Source organism: Saimiri boliviensis, chromosome 2 (genome assembly GCF_048565385.1).
Source record: "Saimiri boliviensis isolate mSaiBol1 chromosome 2, mSaiBol1.pri, whole genome shotgun sequence".
In the NCBI taxonomy this organism is placed as follows: domain Eukaryota; kingdom Metazoa; phylum Chordata; class Mammalia; order Primates; family Cebidae; genus Saimiri; species Saimiri boliviensis.
In genome coordinates this window covers 126,400,017-126,423,820 of record NC_133450.1, presented here as the reverse complement: position 1 = coordinate 126,423,820, position 23,804 = coordinate 126,400,017, and the positions used below count along the sequence as shown (strand labels likewise).

The window sequence follows — 23,804 nt, the reverse complement described above, 5'->3', positions numbered from 1 at the left end:
ATAACAAATTAGCTGGGTGTGGTGGCATACAACAGTGGTCTCAGATACTTGAGAGGCTGAGCTGAGAGTATCGCTTGAGCCTGGGATTGCACCGGGGCTGCAGTGAGCTGAGATTGCACTACTGCACTCCAGCCTAAGTGACATAGCAAGACCTTGTATCAAAATAGATAGATAAGTAAATAAAAACTGGGAAGTGTTCATAACAAGCAACTTAGCTAAAGTCTAAGGAAGGAAAAGCAATCAGGGCAGATTCTGTCATCTTCAGCAATTCATGACGAGAATTTTTTGAACACGAACTGACCTTCAATACTTTTTTGATGCTGTTAATTGTTGATGTTAGCAACGACCTTACTTTCTGATCATCATTCAGGTAGTCAGCATGTCGAACACACATAAACAGGATATATGCCGGTAATCCTGGAATCAAATTGACTGCTACACCACGTGGCTTGAGTTCTAAAAAAGAAAAAATAATAATTTTATATAACACGGATAATTTTTGTAAGGCACGCATTGTGAGATACAAAAGCACAGTTGTCATGTAAGAATTCAATCATTCAAGGTAAATAGGTAATATAAAAAGGGTATTTTAATAGCTCATTAAGTAGAAAAATTCTAGAGTTTGGGGCATGTCTATACAGTGGCAACTCCCAAACTGGTATCTCCTGTGCTGACTTTTCCCTTGAACTCCAGTCTCACCATCAACTGCCTTCTTACATCTCTTCTCAGGCACATGAAACTAAGCCTCTACCAAACCTAACTCTTGCTTCCCTATGGAACCTATTTTTTTGGAAGTTGTCCCATCTTAGTAAATAAGTGGCAGCTCCAGTCTTCCAGTATCCTAGGTTATAACCTCATGCTCATTTTTGACTCCTTTCTTTTCTCATACCACATATCCAATCCATCAACAAATCCTGTTGGCTCTATCTACAAAGTATGTCCAAATCCAACTACTTCTCACTGCATGTACCAGCTACAGACATCCCATGGAGGCCACTGTCATCTCCTGCTGGGCTGCTGCAACAGCTCCCTAACTTGCCTCCTTCATTCATCACTCACTCCCCAGCAGTGCATTTTCCATACAACAGTCAGAGCCATTCTTTTGGAACATATTGGTCAGATCATGTTACTTTTACTCGGAGGATCCTCCACGCAGCTTCTCATCTCGTGCATTTATAAAAGCCAAAATCCTTACCATAGTCCATATTCCCTTCCCTCCTCCAGCTCACTGTGCCCCAGTCAAATGGGTCTCCTTGTTGTTGGTTGAACATGCCAGGGATGCTCCCTGCCCAGGGCCTACATGCTTATTTTTCTGCCTTGAATGTTCTTTCCTCAGATATTAGCATGACTTGTTCACTTACTTCCTTTGGTGTGTGTCCAAAGATCACCTTACCAAAGAGTGTTTCCTGAAAATTTTACATAAACCAGTACACCTGCCTTCACTCTTTCTTCTTTTTACTCCATCACATCCTACATTTGTTTCTTTTCTTTATTTCTCCCCTGGAATGTAAACTCTGTGAGAATGGGTACTTCACTTTGCTCATTACCTAGAAAATGCTTGGCACATGATAAGAGTTCATTAAACATTTGCTGAATTGATAAATCTGTTAATTCTATTTTTAAAAACCAGTGACTCCTTAACATTTTTGCTAAATGAAATTCATGTTGAAACTTAAGCAACTCTGCACCTATATATAATACTAAGTTTAATCCTAGGAACATTCAATCAGATATAAGTGCCAATCACATTGCTGTCACCCAGGCACCTGGCAGGAGGAATGCTGTGCAAAGGCTGAAAGGAGAGGTTTTTAGGATTTTCGCTTCACAACTTACAGTGTGCAATCTAGTCATTCACCAGCATCCTCTAAAAAGTCTTCTTGCAAAGCCAGCAGGCTCAGAACCAATCTTAAAGGCAGTGTGCTGCTCTGAAATGCTTCTTCCACTCCCATCTCATTTGTTCTGTCCATTTCTTCCTTTGTTAGAATCTTTTCCTTGTTTCTTTTTATTTTGTTTCTTCCCTATTATTACACTGTTGTCCTTGACCCAATTAGTTGCAAACCTTTCTAGGTGATTAAGGAAACACTGAAATTCAGGAACCTAAATGGCCTAGAGAAGTTGTGCTCAACCATGGTAACACAAATCCCTTGAGAAGTTTTTTATTTTTATATTTGAGACAGACTTGCTCTGTAGTCCAGGCTGGAGTGCAGTGGTGTAATCACAGTTCACTGTAGTCTCGAACTCCTGGACTTAAGTGATCCTCCCACTTCAGCCTCTTGAGCATCTAGGACTACAGGCATGCACCACCACGCCTGGCTAATTTTTTTTTTTTTTTTTTTTTTTTGAGAGATGCGGTCTGGCTATGTTGCCAAGGCTGGCCTTGAGGGGTCTTTTAAAAAGTACTAGACATTGCTAGGCAAAGATTTTGATTTAACTCGGCAGGAGGGAGAAACACATCACTATGGTTTAAAGCTTCCAGGCGATTCTAATGTGCAGCCAGGGTTGAGAAGACTTGATCTAGAGCAATCCTTGCAGGTAGGTCTGAGGTGTGGTCAGGACACCACTGCAGCACTAGAATACATGGCATGTGATGAGGACTAATGAAACCTATGTTGACTATTTCAAAAATTAGTGACTAGTTTTTCCCACCACTGACCCATGTGCCAGAAATAACTTTTATCCAATGCAGAAAATACTTGCCCAGAATCAAGTTCTTAACAAGTTTTTGCTCATCCTCCTTCTTGTATTCCAGCATTCCTTGGAAATCCTTTTCTTTCCTGGGAATGTTGACTGGTCGAATGGGTTCATCAATGATCTGTCCTGGGGATATGTTCTCCATCTGGCCCACTTTATGAGAAGTAAGAAAGAAGGAGAAAATGTTTTCCATATAGAAAAGATGAGAGGCCTTCAAGTTTCTGTAATTTTGAATGCACTCTACAACAACTGAAACTTGCCATATTTGTCACTTAATTGCCTCCTCTTAAAATGTTTGTTTTTTCTGTTCGAATTAGTCGAACAGATGGCAAAATTATATGGTCATCTTACTCTGAAAGCCACTCCTACCTAACCATAAATTAACATCAAATAACCTTATGTGATTCAAAACCTTTTCTTAATGAAATAAGGTTTATTTTTTAATAAGATTAAATGTCCAAAAAATAAGTGGTTTAACATATTTGTTAACTGATACTCATCAGAAATGGTTAAACATATTTTGACTTTAATTCACAGGGGGAATAATCAATATCCTACAAACGGGCAGCAGGAGCAGAAACAATTCCCCCTTACCCTTGGCTCAATGACTTTAGTCCTTAAAAGCCAAAGAACATTTACTTTAAATGTATCATTACAATCAGCTCAAAGCACTTGCAGATAGCTGGTAGAAGAGTGTTTCTTCATATCACTTGATGCAAAATGTATTATTTTTCACAAAGGCCTCATATGGCAAAGACCTAATTTTCTCCTGCCACCCTCATTCCCAGAGAAATCACGAGCAGATAAACTATCTCTATGTAGTATGATTTCCTAAATGCTATTTTTTGTTTTTTAAAATAGAATGTTAAAAATTCTACTATGAAGTTGCAATCAATGAAGTACAAACACTGGTTTACAATGCTTTCAGATGTTAAAGATGGTCACTATTGTCTAGGGCAGTAGCTAGAGAAGAATTATGCTAAAGGTAAAAAAAAAAAGTCTCCAATTTCATCTCACAATTGAGACTTGAATGGGAAATGCAACGAAAAGTAAAGAGACAGATGAGTTATCAGCCACTGTGGAGATATACGCTAGTAACCAGGTTTTTTATCCTTTTCTCTACAGGCAGGGAGAGTGGTTAAGAGATTTAAGCGCAGATTAAGTTTAAGTTCTGAGATCGCTGTCGAACAAAATGCAGATCAGATGCAAAAACATTAGAAAGTTTAATGTTGCTGACTCCACGAGGTGTCAGTAGTGTTTCTTGTGTCACTTTGGGCAATTTCCTGGGTTAGTTCTGAGAAGCTAGTTCTGCAGGAAGAGGTTATCACAGAGAACATCAGTACCTGCCAGTGCTCTTGCTTATGTGGCACGGAGACTGGTGACACACCGTCCACCTCATGCTGTAGCAGCACACACTGGGACTATCAGCGCTGAAATCTGGTTAGGTGAAGTCACCACCATCCAGCAACACTATGATATCTAAAGAGTGGTCAGATTGTGATTGGACAGATCAGGGCCATGGCCATCTCCCATAATCTAGTTTTTCATAAGCATGATCCGGTCTGAAAGCCATGGGACTAACTGTAAAGTGTATTCTTCCATACAAGAAAAGAAGTGATTCAAACTGTTTGGTTTTACATAAATTATTTCTGGTGTCAGTTTAAATACAACACCACAAGGACCTCTGAAGCAGCACACAGTGGCCTCTACAGATCATAAACCTACTGCTGCGTGTAAAAAACAAAGTAATAAAACCCCTGCCATCTGTGTCACTAGTAACTTTAAGCCACACATACAATTTCAAAAAAGGGAAACTGGAGTGAAAACAAGTTCAACATACTAGGTTTATCAATAAATGCACATATTTGTACTCCATGTAACCCAAGGAACATATTTTAAACCTACTGATTTATCAAATCTATGATGCTATCAGTTATAAAATACAGTATTTTATATAACACTAATTTTTAAAAATGCCAACTAAACTATAACCCATCAACAGCTGTTAAGACATGGGAAACACTGTGCATCTCAGAATTTGTGAAATAAAATGGATATTTTTACTAAGAAAGTTTATGTTTTTTTTTAAAAAAACTTCACCTTCCTTTTGCAAAATCTCTAACCAGGATATTTTTGGAGCTATATAAAAATGTCAGATAAAATTTGCCATACTCTCATTAAAAATTTTCTCTCTGCCTCTGAATTCTCCCTAGGGACTTAAGTCTTTGCAAAGCTCACAAATAAAATATAGATGTCAGTTCAACATAACCTTGATTGATTTAGCAATATTAACTACTAATTAAAATTAAATGTCAACCTTTATGTAGCATCAGGCAAATATGGTACCTCAAAGAGATAAGGCAGGACACCACCGTAGTTTTCAAATACTCAAGAGACCTTTATGGTTGCTACAGATGGAATGTTTGCATTCCCTTCCATGGGGAAACTCATCCTCAATGCAACAGTATTAAGAGGTGGGACCTTTAGGAAGTGATTAGGCCATAAGGGCTCCGTCCTTATGGATGAAATTAGTGACCTTATAAAGAAGCTGGAGGGCCAGGTGCAGTGGCTTATGCCTGTATTCTCAGCACTTTGGGAGGCCAAGGTGGGAGGATCACTTGAGGTGGGTTCAAGACTAGCCTGGCCAACATGGTGAAACCCTAACTCTACTAAAAATAGAAAACATTAGCTGGGCATGGTGGCACCTGCCTGTAATCCTAGCTATTTGGGAGGCTGAGGCAGGAGAATCCCTAGAACCGGGGAGGAAGAGGTTGCGGTGAGCTGAGATTGTGCCATTGCATTCCTGCCTGGGTGACAAAAGCAAAACTCCGCCTCAAAAATAAATAAATAAATAGGCAACTAGGAAATTAGTGGCCCTTAAAAGGTGTGTGTTCCAGTCCTACCATCTCACCTGCTGTGACTGTGGGTCACTTACAGACCTTAGTTTTTTCCTCTCATGAAATAACCAGTTGATTTCTAGAATCCTTTCATGTCTAAATTTCTTGATTCTATGAAAATTAAGATGGAACAGTCAGTCACCCCTGGATGAAAATATAGCGCAAAGCAGATCAAATTTTGAAACACTCTCCATTTAGCTGTAGTTTTTGCTAAAAAGTATATATGCTAGCAATTTTTTAAAAGTCTCTGTTGGCTTTTAAAAAAGTCTCCTTAATTAAATGTAGGTTCCCGGAAGAGGCAAGAATTGTGCTATTTTGAACCAAAAGGATTTAAGTGTGTTGGAATACATTTAAAGAAAAGTATAAGACAATGTTTAGTCTTTAGCAGATGCCTATATTTTCTGTGTAACATGGAGATACAAGGATAAAAAGTGTCACCTTGATTCTCTTTATTTGGGGTAGAAGCAGGGACACTGTACTTAAGTGCCCAAGTCACATAAATCTATTTCATTTCATTTTCTAGATATGTATCACTTAATTCAAAATATCACTCTTCCTTTTTTTCTTTTCATATTGTTTAGTATAGATGGAGTTTCATTGTGTTAGCCAGGATGGTCTCAATCTCCCGACTTTGTGGTCTGCCTACCTCGTTCTCCCAAAGTGCTGGGATCATAGGCGTGAGCCACCACACCTGGTCCTATAACTCTTCTTAAGAAGTATTATAATGTCTTTTTTTTGTTTGATCTATGAATCGCTATTCTCAAATGCTACTTATAGCTTTATAGCTGTCTGGATAGTTTAACTGAGGTTGATTTCTGATTGACAAGGGCTTAAGATTAAGAATATCTTAAAATAGTCTAACCTGTTTCTTCAATTAAAAAATATACATATCAAAGAAAACTAATAAAAATTATAGAAAATAATAAATGGCTTTTCTGTTTATCAAACTTTACTAAAGTATGGCAAAGGAATCATTAGGAATTACACAAATAATCTCACTAGTTAACATACTTAAAATGTGTTTTTTTTTCCAAGCAAATACTCTGCTATCTGATTATCATTTCATGATAGCCATGATAGTCACTCACATAGCGTGTGTGAGTGTGTGATTTGGAGGCTCAAGTTTTAATGCAATATATGACTCATGTAGTGCTAAAGGATTATATATAAAGTATGACTATAAAATAATCTTTCTGATTTCTAAACAAATATTTGTTTAGAAATATTTCAGTATTTGTACATCTAAGGGAGTAATATCCTTTACAAAGTAAATGTCCATGTTACTATGTTCTAAATATTTCTGAATCTTAATCACTCAACAAACATTTATGGAATGATTGTGCACTAGGTCAGACACTATGCTAGGTGGTGTAAAAGCAAAGGGAAATAGAGATGTTTCCTATGCTCAGGAAGCTCAGAGTCTACTATGGAAGCCAGTAATTCAAACAGAAAAACTGCTAAAAATATGACATAGTGAAGACCATAAAAGATGTCAGCCAAACTGTGGTACACAGAGGGCAGAACCATAATGTCTGTCTGGGTAATCAGGAAAAGCTGCTCTTGAGGATGTGACTTGTGACTCTGGTTTCAAAGGCTGAGCAGGACTTAACCAGGAGAAGCAAAATGGCCAAACAGAAGGAGCAGTTATGACAAGGCCTGGCACAGTGGCAGAATAAAAACCACACTTAGAGTGAATCGTTACAGATTCTTTTGAACATCCTCAGTGATGGGGAATCTTCACTGTTTGAACCAAGAAAGAATTAAATGCAGAATGACAATGAGAGGAAATTATTAACAGTTCACACAATTTGAAGGCAATTTCAAAGAGTATCTCAAAATCCCTTGCGCAGTGAGAACATTGAAATAAGCTTAGAATTTGGCTTTAGGCTGGGTGTGGTGGCTCACACCTGTAATTCCAGCACTTGGGGAGGCTGAAGCAGGCAGATCATAAGGTCAGGAGTTTGAGACCAGCTTGGCCAAGATGGTGAAACCCCATCTCTACCAAAAATACAAAAATTAGCTGGGCGTGATGGCGTGCACCTATAATCCCAGCTATTCAGGAGGCTGAAGCAGGACAATCGCTCGAACCCGGAAGGTGGAGGTTGCAGTGAGCTGAGATTGCGCTACTGCACTCCAGCCTAGGCAACAGAGCAAGACTCTGTCTCAAAAAAAAAAAGAATTTGGCTTTAGTCTTGTTCACTGCTAGATCCCTGTACCTACAACTCTTAACGAATAAACATACTAATATAAAAGATGAGATTCATTTGTATATAAATAACGACAACTGATATTTGGTTATTTCTCAAGAATAACCAAGTATAGATTTCGTGAGATGTTTTTAAAATCTTACTTATCATCATAATTCATATTTTTCTCATTTATTTCTCTTTTTTTCCTCCATTAGACTATAAGTTCTTTGAGGATAGACTCTGTCATACTCGTCCTAGTATCCCCAATACTAAGAATAATAGTAATAACTAACAACTAAGTTTATGAAGCATTTTTTTAATTTTAATTTTTATTTTTTGGAGACAGAGTTTCGCTCGTTACCCAGGCTGGAGTGCAATGGCGCGATCTTGGCTCATCGCAACCTCCGCCTCCTGGGTTCAACCAATTCTCCTGCCTCAGCCTCCTGAGTAGCTGGGATTACAGGCACGTGCCACCATGCCCAGCTAATTTTTTGTATTTTTAGTAGAGACAGGGTTTCACCATGTTGACCAGGATGGTCTCGATCTCTCGACCTCATGATCCACCCACCTCGGCCTCCCAAAGTGCTGGGATTACAGGCTTGAGCCACCGCGCCCAGCCCCCTATAAAGCATTTTTACTATCTATCGCGAACTCTTCTAAGTGTAATATACTTATTAGGTTGATGCAAAGGCATTTGTGGTTTTTGCCATTAAAAGTAATTGTCTTTGGACCAACCTAATAGCTCATTCAATCCTTATAAACCAAGTCGGGTAGATGCTATTATCATTCTCATTTAACAGATGGGAAAACAGACAGATACAGAGGTTCAGAAACTTTCCCAATATCATATGATTAATAAGTAGAAGAGCTAGGATTTGAATTCAAGAAGCTTGACTCCAGAATCCACACTATAAACCCCTGAGCTATACTGCCTGGCACATTGTCTGGCATATAGAAGATATTCATTAGATGCTTACAGAATAAAATCTGTAAATTTTACTATCAAGAAAGAAACCTTTTTTCTCATTTCTACTCAACAGAGATTAGTTTGCCAAAAGTCATTTTTTTGTTATTATCACTAATATTTGCATGCAAACCACTATTAGCCCACTCATATAGCCTAAAGACTAGTCTTTAGGTCAAGACTCCAATCAAAACTCAGCAACTGTCTGAAAAACATGTTTAAATACCTTCTAGTTCACCAATTTTTTTGGCAAATACTTTCAGTTGTTTTTTCAGTTTACGGACCGTCTTATCCTGTTTTTCAAGTTGTTCCATCAAATCCTAAAGATCAAAAAGAAATATATCAGAAAGATTGAAACAGGCCTTCTAAAATGCATCAAGGGAAAACAGACACAATATCACAGAAACAACAGTTAGTTTTACATAAAAGCTCCAGAAAAGATTGTTGGTGGACCCACCACCTGGCTAAAATTGGCAGGCGTGGGAAATGCAGCTACAATAAAAGCCAAATGTTAAAATATACAATGCAGTAAAATCCTTTACAGCGTGATGGACAGCAGGCCCACTGCAGGGTCTTTCCAGTAGACTCTATGTGGGAAAATCAACTGAATACTTGTAAAATGTATTGTTATTCCAGGAGAATGCTTTCTTTTAAAGGAGGGCTGACTAGGCAAAAATAAAAGTTGATGAATGCATGGAAAGGTTTGTGGGAAGCTTTAAGAATGGTTGAACTTAGGAACTGACACTTTCCATGTGTGAAGCACTGTCTCTATAAGAGCTACCCTATGAGATTCTAAAATTAGCCCTGAAACTTAAGAAAAGTTCAGAAGTTTTGGAAATTAAGAGGTAAGTTGAAAAAAACAATCACAAAGAACAGGATAAAGAGTGGTCTGCTTACCTAGGAACCAAAGTGGCAGGTGGCATAAGGCATCTATAAAATCTTGCAGGTGATATAATTTTGCTTATACAGAAGAAAGGGGTAATTATGAATGCTTTATGCAAAAAGAGAAAACAGAAGCAGTACACTTAAGGAGGAAGGTAGGAAAAGTCCATGATTTTTGGCTATTTAATAAGGAATCTACTCAAATGAGACGCATGGTTAAAAATGCAACAATCAAAAATAAAGTAGACAACAGTAGGTTCAGAAAGAGCTTAGAAGGGCTATGAGTCAGTGATATGTGTGGTTTGTGATTCAGGTTATGGAGAAGAAAGGCATTCCAAATACAAATATTCATTCTCCAGTTTAGACAGGAGTAGATTTAGATACCAGACCAACCATTCAAGGGAATAGTTGCTATATCTTCAAAGTGTTAAGCTGTGCTTCTTGGAGTTTATGTGATCCTTCAAATCACATTTTGCTTCCATCACACTGTAAGCCTAGTGTTAATAACAAACCAAACGTGACAATGGACTAGGACACTGATAGATGTGACACCACTGGCTAAAAGACAGCTGTGGGGAGAAACAGGTTTCGTGAAAGTTTTTGAAGAGACTTCCTGGGAGTGGGCAGGCAGCAGTGTGCTCTTCAGTTATACAGGGCTAGAAGTAGCGAGGAAGACAGCAGAAAAGCACTATGGTTTTACATACAATCATCCGTTTGTAAAGGGAAATCCGATATGATTGATGCTTCTTAGGGTCATCTGCATATAATTCCTCAAAATACTGAAAAAACAGGCACAATGGATATTTGTTTTTGTCTGTGTCTGAGAGGAATGCTACGTTTCAGCAAAATCAATTTTAAAATATTTTAAAACACAAATGGTGAAACTATATATACTCGAAAGGCTCTGATTTGTCACCTTCCATTACCCTTTTATCTTCTAGTATAGATGAGCCTAATTACATAGGTACAGATAGATGTTTCTTGTGTGATCAGAGGAAAGAGGCTGTGGCCAGAATGCCATCACTTAGCAGGCCCAGATAAGGCTGTCATTTCCCTCCTCCAACCAGCCTACCCCACGCATGATGCTCACAAGTTGCTGCACATTTTTTTTTTTTTTTTCTGCCAGCAGCAGTGGCAAGAATAGGGGAGGCAAATATAATGAAAGTGAGAATAATGGCAATGTTAGCTCATGAAGTTGGAAAGGCTGGTGGGAAGCTGTGCATCTTCCTTCGCTGAAAGACAGCATGGGGGAGGCCTGTGAAGCCTGTTCACAAAAGGAGGCAGAAAAATCATTTTTGTGTTGGTGTAGGTGTTAGGTAGGTGGGCAAGGTAGAGTTTCAAGAACACTAAGCCCAGGTCTCCTGTTGGGCTTTAATCTCCTGCTCAAGTGTTTCTTATAGAAATGCATAATCAGGCCGGGCGCGGTGGCTCAAGCCTGTAATCCCAGCACTTTGGGAGGCCGAGGCGGGTGGATCCCAAGGTCAAGAGATCGAGATCATCCTGGTCAACACGGTGAAACCTCGTCTCTACTAAAAATACAAAAAATTAGCTGGGCATAGTGGCACGTGCCTGTAATCCCAGCTACTCAGGAGGCTGAGGCAGGAGAATTGCCTGAACCCAGGAGGCAGAGGTTGCGGTGAGCCGAGATCACGCCATTGCACTCCAGCCTGGGTAACAAGAGCGAAACTCCATCTCAACAACAACAACAAAAAAAAAAAAAAAAAAAAGGAATGCATAATCAAGATTGAGAAAACAATGATTTTGAAAACATGCATCATTTCCTGTACTTATGTTTGAATCCATCCTCCAGAGTTAGTAGTCAGTATAATGGCAGGAGAAGCAGCTGACCTACAAAGGGTTTTCCCCAAACTCAAACTCATTAACTGGACTCTATTAGCTTAGAATATAGGGGCTTAGCCTATTTTTTCTATTAGCTATGAAAAATTGCCAAAAAAATTAATAGTGCACACAAGGTTGCAAGGGAAATGTCCGACCAACTTAGTGAAAAAACCCTGGAAATCTGCCACCCAGAAGCATCTTTATTTCATCTTGCATTTAAAACAGTAATTTAAAGCACAGAATTTGTATGCTGATCAATCAACTCATTACATTATTTAGTATATTTAGCAATACTTAGTCATCAAAGCATTGTTAGTTTAATTTAAGCAACAATATACTTGAGAGTAGTAAAATGACACTCAGAAATACTTTATGATTCAGAAAAATTTCCCCACAAATTAGTGTGATTTCAGTCACTTTGGAAAGAGCCCACATACTGCCCTCACCCTCCTCCCTCATTCCCACAATGGAGCTGTATACAGACAGACTGTGAAAGGAATACCTTTGTGTTTTGCTTCTAATTCATAAAAAAGATAGTTGAACAAATGACACTAGAAAACTATTTGTAATCTAAATTATCACTAATGTAGTAATAGAGGGATAATTCAGATTGTTAAATCTTCAGAGAAAATTCATACTGTTTTATTATAGGTCATCAAAAATGTTAATTTAAAAAGACACAAATCACCACCTTTTCCCAAAATTGGGCTGACACTACAATATGGACTTTATACAGAAATGTGAAATTACAACTTTTCAAGGATTTTTAATATGGTAAATATATTTGTCAAAAAAAACTGTAAAACTGTAATAAAAGTTATTATGTGACTGAAAAAGAAGTATCTTAGAAAATATTTTTGGCAAAAAGAAAAAGAACAAGAAAAAAGAAAAAGAAAAAACTTGGGACTCCATGCCAGGGTTTAGACTCTCACAAGGAAAATAATTTCCTCATTTATTGCACAAGTTCTGTTGAAAAGAACAGAAAATATGTAAATCTGAATACTAACAGACACCTCCCTGACCTGGGAGCTCCATCCAACATCAACCAAAAACCCCTGCTTGGTTTTGCCAATCACCTTTCTCAACTTCAACTCTAAACCTACTTGTCTGCTAGAGATGGAGCCTGGGATGGCCTCAGTGGCTGCTTGGGGACCAAAGGTAAAGGAAGCCTGTCCCCAGTCTCAGTTGTGACAATCACACAGTAAACCTGCTAGGATGGCAGGGGATCTGCAGCTGAGGTGGAGGAAGCAGATGACCTGAACCTTGAGGCCATCAAAAACCCAGCCTGCAGCCAGGTGGCCCTCTGTCTCCAGGACAGGTCTAAGAGCATTCAGCCCTCTGTGAGAAATAGAACCTGTGCACCTGCCTTTTTCCTTTCCATCAACGTATTTGTATTTTCCTTACTCTGTCTCTGCTGGAGTAAGAAGAGTAACAAGTACAGAGTGGTGAGTTTTTCCCAGCAAGGAAAAGCTGTGTTTGATCAAAAAAAAAAAACTAGGCTGCTGGGCAGGGTAAGACTAAGGAGCACGTGGGCCCAGCAGCTCTCCTTACCAGGTTTTCGTTGGTCAACCTTGTGATCTCGTGCTGCAGGCTGGCTTCAATGCGGGCCTCTGGGGGCAGCTGCAGGTTCTGGGCCAGCAGCTGCTGCTGTCGGTTGTTCTCCTCCTTCAGGCTCTGGATCTCCCCACGGAGGGCCTCGGCCTCATTCTCATGGCTCCTCTTCTGTGACTGGAGCTGGGATTCCAGGAGCCTGAGGAGAGAACACATGGGTAGGAAGGGGGGATGACACCCCGAGTCCCTGCCTAATGGGTGTAAGGCATCGTGCTCACTTGCGAGAGTAGGAAAAGCAGATACTCTTTAGCATCTGTGTATCTTCTGACTTGATTAAAGTCAAGAAACTAAAACAAGCAGCAGAAATAGAAACGGATGCTCTCACATTTGTGTCTTCCTGCATTATATAAAGTTCTAAGAAGCCCTAAGAAACAGGAGAGTTTTAATTCTTTTGAAAGGTTCATAGGAGGCCAGGTGTCGGGGGGCTCACGCCTGTAATCCCAGCACATTGGACGGGCGGATCACCTGAGGTCAGCAGTTCAAGACCAGCCTGGCTAACATGGTGAAACCCTGTCTCTGCTAAAAATACAAAAAATTAGCTGGGTGTGGTGGCTGTAATCCCAGCTACTCAGGAGGCTAAGGCAGGAGAATTGCTTGAACCCAGGAAGGGGAGGTTGCAGTGAGCCAAGATTGCACCATTGCACTCCAGCCTGGGTAAGAAGAGTGAAACTCCATTTCAAAAAATAAAAATAAAAAAAGGTTAATAGAAAAATGAGGATGCAAAACAAACAAAAAAAATCAATTGAAAGATACAGCTTTAATCTGCCTTGCATTTATAAATAAGCATTTAAATTGGCAAATGTAGTACAACTTTGCCACAAAATAACTGCACTGTAAAGGGCAACATTACAAACTTCCAATCTAACTAAATGTGAATCAGAACTACAGAGTTACTAATTCCAGGCAGAGGGTGGGACCAGGGTCCCATTTTTATATTCTACTCCTATTCTGAAAGAAGGCTTATCTACGTATTTACCCAAATCCATACGATTAGTTCTGAAATTTCCTACATATATTTTAGATCTGTCATCTTCTTTCTCCTCATAAACTTACATATCAGAAACAGAATCCTAACAAGATGTGGTTTTAGAACACAAATATTAATAGGACCAACAAAGCAATTACTCCTTCTCCAAGCAAACATACAGCCAGCTGTACCCGCAGAACAGACCAGGCATTGGAAGTGACAACACCAGACTCTGAGCATCCTCCCTTTGCCATGTACCCCTGTTGCTACAGTCACTCTTTTTCCAAATGCAAAGTTATGCTTAAGAACTAAAATAATGTGAAGAAAGAAAGGACATTCTTTTATTCCAGACCCTTGGTTGCCAACTTCTGGGTAAAACTTACGGATAACATTGTAAGCAAACTGTTAACAGTGGACTAAAAATATTTTAGTGATTAAAAAATTTCAAAAAGATCTGCACCAGCAACACACCAAAATTAATGACAAGAGTTAAAGATAAGACCAAACAAAGCAGAATAAGCAGAAGCCCCTTGAAGAAACATTTTGAGTATTTTTAAAATTTAATCACTAAAATTGAATTTTAATGAGATTTTAAAGACAAATATCACTAGAGCAGATGAATGTCTGTTTAGAAAGGTGCTGCTGTTTCAATTTTATTTTCTCTCCCGTGAACATATTTAACGTGTTGCGTTTGGATAATTATTCTGAGCTACAGGAATGCAGGAAACTCTCCTGATTTGCTGTTTCACAAATTTGAATTTCATAATACCCACACAGAGTGCCAAATCATGCATTTCATCTTGCGTTTAGACAGCATGATAATAATATATAAGAATGTAGGCTGGATACAGTGCCCCATGCCTGTAATCCCAATACTTTGGGAGGCCAAGGCAGGACTGTTCGAGCCCAGGAGTTTGGTACCAGCCTGGGTAACGAGGTGAGACCCTGTCTACAAAAAATCAAAAAATTAGCTAAGTGTGGTGGCACATGCCTGTGGTCCCACTTACTTGGGAAACTAAGGCAGGAGGATCGTTTGAGCCCAGGAGGAGAAGGCTAATTAAGTCATGATCATGCTACTGCACTCAAGCCTGGGTGACAGATTCAAAAAAAAAAAAAAAAAGAGTGTAGCCACATTGCAATAGGCACATATATCCTGTAGATCTAGCTATAGGATGTGAGAAGCCACTGTCTAAGTAATAAGTCTTAATCTCTCACCCAATAGTTTATGCCCTAATTGAAAGATTTTGTTTTTCTTTCAACTCCTGGAGAGAAAGATTCACAAATTTTAGTGTCTGAAGGAGAGTCTCTTACATTCACTATCAAACAATTTTTACCTTTAATACTATCTTGTAGTGAAGGTTTTTAAAGAAGGTGTTTAAGCCAGGTGTGGTGGCTCACGCCTGTAATCCCAGCACTTTGAGAGGCTGAGGTGGGAGGATCACCTGAGGTCAGGAGTTTGAGACCAGCCTGGCCAACGTGGTGAAACCCCATCTCTACTAAAAATACAAAAAATTAGTCAGGCGTGGTGGTGCACACCTGTAGTCCCAGCTACTCAGGAGGATAAGGCAGGAAAACTGCTTGAACCCAGGAGGCAGAGGTTGGAGTCAGCTGAGATCATGCCACTGCACTCTAGCCTAGGTAACAGAGCAAGACTGTATAAAATAGAGAGGAAAAAAAAAAAAAAAAAGGAAGGTGTTTGGCTGAATGTTCTCAGTTTTACTAAAAAGCTTTGGACATATAACACAATTACTGGAATTAATTTACCCAAGAAGACAATCAATGCACAAGAAATACAGAAGTGAAAGTCAGGAGGCCACTGTTAGTAAGAAAAACAACAAATTAATAACATTCCATTTTGAGAAGATGAATATAACCTGTTGGCTTGTTTTAACCCTTCATAAACCAGCCACAGCTCTCCATCCTCATTCAACTCATGGCAATCCAGAGCAGATGATCTTCCATGCAAAAGGAACAACAATGCAAAACACAAAAGGATACAGGATGGTGATGAGGTGATGATGGTCAACAGCAGTACACAGTATTTCAACATTACACAAGAAAGATTGTTATTCATTATGACAACTTTAAGACAGTACCACAAAAATTATTTTTGGTTAATTTTAAAAAATGAGTAACATTTAAAAATGAGTAGCATCACATGTAAATGGGTAGAAATTAAAGCAAAATAATCAAGGATATAGAACTACTTTTCCTGCAAAATAAGAAATGACTGGAAGGTGAAAAAGAGGTTCTGTTTTTCATGTTTTAATCAGCTAGCAAAGTGATCTAATATATCACATATTATATTAGAGGTTAACTATGACAAACGTACAGACTGAAAACATCAGCTACTATCTTTGTGTGGCAATCTTCATGGTATCTTTCAAAATGAATTTTAAGTCTTCTAGGTAGGAACATTTTTAGCTTAATAAAATCTAATTTCCCATGTTAAAAAAACTGTTTTAAAAATTCTTATAGCAGTAACATGAACCAGAATATGTCCAAAGTTCTCAGCTTTTATGACATGATTTTTAAAAGCTTTTTTGTGTCAAAAATCAATTGTAGGAACTGGAAAAATTGCTATTATATTAGAGATATAGCACATGTTATTAAAATATGTATAATTAGTAATTATGATAATGTTAGTAATCATTTATTTTCTAGCTAGACTATAAAAATAATATTTTTTGAGTGTATGCTCAGTGTCAGATGCTGTTCTACATTCTTTCACATGCACTATTTCATTTAGTTTCCCTAGTAACCCAACATAAGTCACTTGCCACATTGCAGAGGAAGACACAGGAGCTTAGTAGTAAGATACCTGTAGAGGTTACACAGCTGGTAAGTAGTGGATCCTAGCACTGACTCTGGAGTCCAGGTTCTTATTCCTGCTATATTGTCGTTATGTTTACGTAACACAAATTCCAGGCATTGTCTTCTGCTTTACATCTAGAGAGTTCATCTCTCTCTAGAAAATTCATCTATTTACATGATTTCCATTGTACTATTATACACTGATGACTTCAAAATTTATATCTCAGTACACACATCTCTCCTGGCTACAGATTTATATATTCAACTGCCTAATAGATAACTTTCTCTGATGTTTTCTCGGCTCCTTAAATCCAGTATGTATAAATCTACTGATCATCTTCACCGTGTATTTCCCCACACTCCAGTCCCATGATCACAAAATGGTATCAACACATCTAACCAAGAGAGCAGATACCACAGAGTCATCTTCAGGCTTCTTTGTCCCTCTCCCACACATGCAATAAACCGTACGGTTTTCTGACCTCATCTTCTTATGTATCTTTCAAAATGTCCCATTTCTGTCAATCCTAACTGCCAGCAGCCAAGCGCAAGTCACCATAATCATTGGGTTACAAGAATACAGGGCTAGCTTTCCAAAAAAGCAAATCTCATCACACTATTCTCCTACTTAACACCTTTCAGAGGATTCCATTATCTTTGGAATAAGGTCCAAACCCTCTCAGCTGTCTCCCCAGCAGCCTATAATGTCGGTGAGAGTAGGAATCACATTTATCTTGCTTATTACTGTATTCCCAGTATGTGGCACAGGGCCTGGCATGAAGCAGGCACACTGGTGATTGAATAGCTAAGCAGATGAAATAACAGTGTGATACAATATAGTTCTTTCTATATTAACACATTCTTAGATATAACATATGCTTATAATTTACACTGATAAATTAAAGTTTAACCAAATACTTTTGTAAGCATTCTCCACCCTTGTCCATAAAAGAAGATAAGAAGTACAGTCATCCTTCAATATCGGTTGGGTTCCAGGTCTTCCCTTGGATAGCAAGATCCACAGATGCTCAAGTCCCTTATATAAAATGGCATATTATTTACATATAACCATGCATATCATCCGTATACTTTATATCATCTCTAGATTACTTATAACACCTAAAACAATGTAAATACTCTGAAAATAGTTGTTAGCCAGGCACAGTGGCTCACACCTGTAATCCTAGCACTTTGGGAGGCCAAGGCAGGTGGAACACCTGAGGTCTGGAGTTCGAGACCAGCCTGGCCAATGTGGCGAAACCCCATCTCTACTAAAAAAAAAAAACAAAGATTAGTCGGGCGTGGTGGCAGATGCCTATAATCCCAGCTACTTGGGAGGCTGAAACAGAATTGCTTGAACCTGGAGTTGGAGGTTAGAGCAAGCTGAGATTGCACTACTTCACTCCAGCCTGGGCAAAAGAGTGAAACTCCATTTCAAAAATAATAAGAAGAAGAATAAAAATTTTTTAAGTATTTTCAATCCTCCATCGGTTGACTCCACAAATATGTAACCCTTGGATATTGAGGACCGACTGCATCTTACTTTTTACATGGCAATATTCTTTGGTTTATAAAGTATTTATGTTTACCAATCCTGAAACTCCATCAAGAGACCTAGACCAATAGACTAAGGCTTTCCTGATTAGGAGGGTGGTAGTAAGGCCAAGGGGAATTCCAGATATAAGCTTTCATTCTTCTATTCTAGAAGTCATGGTGCCCTTTTCAAGTTACATGGCCAACACTGAGCGATTTCTGGTACCTCATCACATCTCTTCACTCTAAGTTTCAACTATTGAAAACTGCAATTGCCCCTACAAACCTTCACAAATAACAATCCTGAATAACAAACGAAAGTGGCAACCTAAGATGGTATGACCTGAGCAGGTGGTTTTCTTCTCAAGGTAGCCCCTTAAAGTTAAAACATTAAATATTTAAAAAATCTTCCTTTAACAGGAAGAACATTTTCCCTGACACCTTTTGTCAACACTACTACCTTATATTATAAGTGAGGATCTTAACTAGAAATACACTGGAAACCTTGGATTCCCTTTGAAAGCCAGTTAATGTCTAATATAAAGGAATGTTTAAACACTTACTGTATAAGAGGCTAGCTTGAAGGTTAATGATCAATGTAATTAAACCAAAATGAATAAAAGAAGGATCAACTTACCTGTTTGTTTCTTTCAAACCAATGTATGCTTGTGCTATTTCACCTTTATCTTTCATCTTTTGTACATCTTCTAAAAGTATTGTGGAATCTGTCATTGTATTCTGAAAGGGGAAATAACATGTTTACGCATTAAGATTAGACTAAAAAAGCTTTAGACATATAACACACATATTTGGTGTAATGACAGGGGGGTTTATGTGCTCCACCACACCTGTGACCCACCAAAGCATCAGCCCCAACCTCATGTAACTGCAGAGGGGAGTTTGGCCAAGGTAGCTAAGGAAAAGATGTACCTTCAGTTTTTCTTCTGAGAAACACTAGCACTCTCCTACAAAGGTAGGAAGATTATATAGTGCCACAGCCCTGTAAATAAAATCACTGATGGGCCAGGCATGGTGGCTGACGCCTGTAATCCCAGCACTTTGGGAGGCTAAGGCAGGCAGATCACAAGGTCAGGAGTTCAAAACCGGCCTGGCCAACATAGTGAAACCCTGTCTCTACTAAAAACACAAAAAATTAGCCAGGCATGGTGGTGCGTGCCTGAAAAATAAGCAGGGACATATTTAATGGACTGTACAAAGCCATTCTTTCCACTACTTCTTTACCAGTTACAGTGAAGCAGATGCCCCAATAAAACACTGAAAGTTTGACATAAAGTTCACTTTTTCATTTAGAACTCTGAACAAAGGTAGTATTCAGATGATATGCTTCAGGAAAATTAAGTTTTTCTTTTCTCACATTCAATTCTTTTTTCCTCCAGTATAATATACTATAATATATAAGCTTTTGAAATAAATATCTGACAGGTCAGAATTATTAATGATTAATATAAAAATAACTTTTTGTCAACATTTTAATTTTAAAAATTTTCTCCTTTTAGTCAAATCTGTCTGACAACCAATGTAATTTCAAAATCTTCTATTCAGCTACTCTATCTTTCTAGATAAGAGTAAGAGATAAAAATCATTGCTGTGCAAACCAGCATGGCACACGTATACCTATGAAACAAACCTGCATATTCAGTCCATGTATCCCAGAACTTAAAGAAAAAAAATCACTGCTGTCTAGCTTCTAAAAAATAATATACTACAGAACCCAATGGTTTGTCTAAATGGAAACATTCTATGTAAAATTCAACTCAAAAGCTTTTGGACCACATATACTAAATAGTATATGTTTGATTCTTTAGTAAACATGAACTAAGGTCAGGCCTTGCAATGAAACATACACTTAATAAAATATACTTCAAATACCATGATCTTAAAGACAAGTTCCAAGATAACTCTAATGCCAACTAGAGACTACAAATGCTTGTTTCTGAATTTCAATGTGTATTTTAAAAATCCTTAAAAAAAATACCACTTTTCTCTTAATGCTATCTTTTGTAAATTTATAAATGCTTCCTCTGAGAAGACCAGCTATAATCTCACATAATATACTAATAAATAGTTTACATTTTACTGAATTTTAAAAAGCTTTCCCATTAACACCACAGAGTGTTTTTTTAGCTATGTTTTATAAATATTTTAGTACCTATTTTACAGAGAACTTCTTTTTCTCTGAAAGGAATAAAATCTTTCTGTTTCATAAAGGGCCATTCTCAGATTTTTAAGACCCATAGGTAATAACTTTCAAAGACCCAAGTGTTTACGTCACATAATGCTATCTGTGTGCTCTAATATCTCAAGATTTACATGGTATGGTTTTGAACTTTTAGCAAATGAGGTAACTTGATCAAATTAGCTAATCCAATAAAAGATAGCCTTCTTAGCATGCTGCTCTCCTGGGCAGTAAGTCGCCAGTTCTTTCCTCATGCTGACTATCTTAGCTAAAAAGTGGCACTTGGGGAATGGGATTAGACTTGGGCCACCAGCATTTAGGATGTTCCTGACTCAGTGCTCAGACTTTGTCTCTCTAAACCTGTGACCAGAAGTTCTAAAAGGGTTGTCCTATACAAGAAAATCCCAGCCATATCTGTCTCTCAGTATATAAGGAAACAAGATATGGTAGAGAAATTTGACTTTGCAACCTTGTCATGAGCCACTTGTCATTCTAGCTGTGAACTCTACACTCGGGGAGATGAAAATGGCAGCAAAGAACACTGTGCTCAGCTTCTCAGGCTGCTCTTCACTCTTAGCCAACAAGCCCACCACTGGTAGACATGAGTGCTCAGGAGAGCCTGTGCTTTTGAGTGTACTCCAACTAAACTGGCTTCCCTCCCCAGGCTGTGTCACAGAGCTGCCTATGAATTAGAAGTCATGAAGTCCCCTCTATAATCCAGACTGGAGCCTACTATAACCCTGTTTCCCTACTGACTTCCCAATCAGAAGGAGTCAAATAGGAAATTCATTTACAAATATCAAAATAGACTTGGTCAGAAAGCAACAATTACATACACTGGCGGATACCTGTAAACTAAAGTTAGGATTAAACAGAAGTATTTACTTAAAAAAAATTTTATAATTACCTTGTCATCCTGAAAATCACAAATTAGCAAGCACAAAAAACAAACAGAGAAAACAATAAACTCTTAGTTCCATAAATAAATTTTATCAATGAGTCCCTATCATAAGAGATAAAAGCTAAGTTAAAAACAGCCATGAGTTGTTTCTCTAAAATTAACTCTGTAAATAAATTAACACTCCTGGAACTGTCATAAAATGAATACTAATATGTATTTATGTGCTGACAGGAACAAATGCTTGAAATTCTTTTTAAATTGTTTTGACTTTTCTGGTTATACAATGTTTTTGAGTTTGTGAGAGAATAGCCCTCCTGTTAATGCACGTGGGTGAAATTCTTACCATAGGTCTGTGGAGTTAAAGTTATGTCCCCCATCCCAGGAAGTCATTTGTCCAAGGAAACATTCCCAGAAAACTCTAGAGGTGGAGCCAATACACAAGACCTGTCTGGGCTCGTTCATCCCCTAGCTCACAGGGTATTGCTCAACACTGCCCTGAAATGGAATGGTGACATGATGTGTCTCTTGGAATAGACACTAAAAGGGACAAACAGCCTAGGGAGTCTGGAAGATGTTAATCAGGGTCATGGGCATTTCTCCTAAGAGACGACTTGAGTGCTGCCATGTTTAGGCTCGAGCTGAGCAAGCAGGTACCTTAGTTGGACAGGGCCAGCCATTAGGGTCAGGAGAGCAGCTGTCACATGGGGTACGTGAGCTGGGCAAGGGAGAATTTGTGATAGCAGAACTGTGTGCTCTGTTAGCTGGATTGCTTTTACATCTTTTGCTTCATTTTTCTTTTCCTTTCTCTTGATGTTTACTAAAGTTTCTTGTGAGATTACCACATTGCAACCCCATAAATATGTACAATTATTATTTGTCAATTAAATTTTTTTTAGAAAGAATAATAACTTGTCTCAAGAGAACTAGAGAAAGGAATCCTGATTTTGGACTCTGCTCAAGCTAGACTGCAAGGCTTGTTTCTTGAGGCCCTGCCACAGTGGTAGCCAAGGGAACCAACTGAGACAGCCCTGGGGGAAGCTGTGACCTATATGGCCAAGCCAAAATGAGGGTTCTTCTCATTTCTGGCTTAAGGGTTTTGTGATTCATTTCAAAATAAGGAAGCCCATTTCTTTATATAACTCCATGATTACTGGAATTTTATTCCCCCAAATTATTTAGTCAAATTTTTTAGAATTTGATATTTTCTGGGCCGGGCGCGATGGCTCAAGCCTGTAATCCCAGCACTTTGGGAGGCCGAGGCGGGTGGATCACAAGGTCGAGAGATCGAGACCATCCTGGTCAACATGGTGAAACCCCACCTCTACTAAAAAAATACAAAAAAGATTAGCTGGGCATGGTGGCGCTTGCCTGTAATCCCAGCTACTCAGGAAGCTGAGGCAGGAGAATTGCTTGAACCCAGGAGGCGGAGGTTGCGGTGAGCTGAGATCTCGCCATTGCACTCCAGCCTGGGTAACAAGAGCGAAACTCAGTCTCAAAAAAAAAAAAAAAAAAAAGAATTTGATATTTTCTGGACCAGTGTTAATCTCAGGTGTGAGCTGCCTTCATCAAATCCAAACATATGTGCCAGGTATGGTATCTAAACTGCATGCAGAAATACCATTTCTAAGAGGAGCACTCTCAGATTTTCAGGCATCCAGCTCATTATACATCATGGATTTTTTTTTTTTTTTTTTTTAAGACGGAATTTTGCTCTTGTTACCCAGGCTGGAGTACAATGGCGCGATCTCGGCTCACCGCAACCTCCGCCTCCTGGGTTCAGGCAATTCTCCTGCCTCAGCCTACTGAGTAGCTGGGATTACAGGCACGCGCCACCATGCCCAGCTGATTTTTTGTCTTTTTAGTAGAGACAGGGTTTCACCATGTTGACTAGGATGGTCTCGATCTCTTGACCTCGTGATCCACCTGACTCGGCCTCCCAAAGTGCTGGGATTACAGGTTTGAGCCACCGTGCCTGGCCTCATCATGGATATTTTTTATATGACACACCACACAGTTAGGATAATTGATTGCCTCAAGTCCTGTGATGCTCTGTTGCATTCACATGGGCAGGGAGGTAGACCAGGTTTTCAAGGTGATCAGATTCCCTCTGATGGTAAATGACAGAAAGGCTCATCTCTCACCAGAATATGGCAGCACTGGGTCTCAAATGAAGGCAGGGAAGGACTTCAAAGGGCTGTCTATATCCTCAGTGCAGGAGTCCTTGCTGTTGAATCCCTGAACAGCCCAGCCCCTCCCACTGGGACAGCACCCCCTACTAAACAGAACTGTTTTAAGTGAGCAGAAATCATCTCCACATAA

The 23,804-nt window shown here is 38.9% G+C and overlaps 1 protein-coding gene across 4 annotated transcripts in view; it reads right to left on the bottom strand.

The window, feature by feature from the left end:
• MYO5A (myosin VA) overlaps nucleotides 1-23,804 on the bottom strand; it is a 222,489-nt gene that overhangs the window by 15,014 nt on the left and 183,671 nt on the right. Inside the window, exons 29-35 of one of the 4 annotated variants that reach the window (XM_074394231.1) lie at nucleotides 19,025-19,125; nucleotides 15,915-15,995; nucleotides 13,014-13,212; nucleotides 10,328-10,402; nucleotides 8,968-9,061; nucleotides 2,698-2,844; nucleotides 302-456 (exon numbers count right to left, since the gene is read on the bottom strand). In XM_074394231.1, the coding sequence (XP_074250332.1) occupies nucleotides 302-456; nucleotides 2,698-2,844; nucleotides 8,968-9,061; nucleotides 10,328-10,402; nucleotides 13,014-13,212; nucleotides 15,915-15,995; nucleotides 19,025-19,125 (852 nt within the window). The remainder of the gene's footprint in view (nucleotides 1-301; nucleotides 457-2,697; nucleotides 2,845-8,967; nucleotides 9,062-10,327; nucleotides 10,403-13,013; nucleotides 13,213-15,914; nucleotides 15,996-19,024; nucleotides 19,126-23,804) is intronic. The other 3 variants (XM_074394232.1, XM_074394233.1, XM_010352393.3) reach the window with 3 other exon arrangements.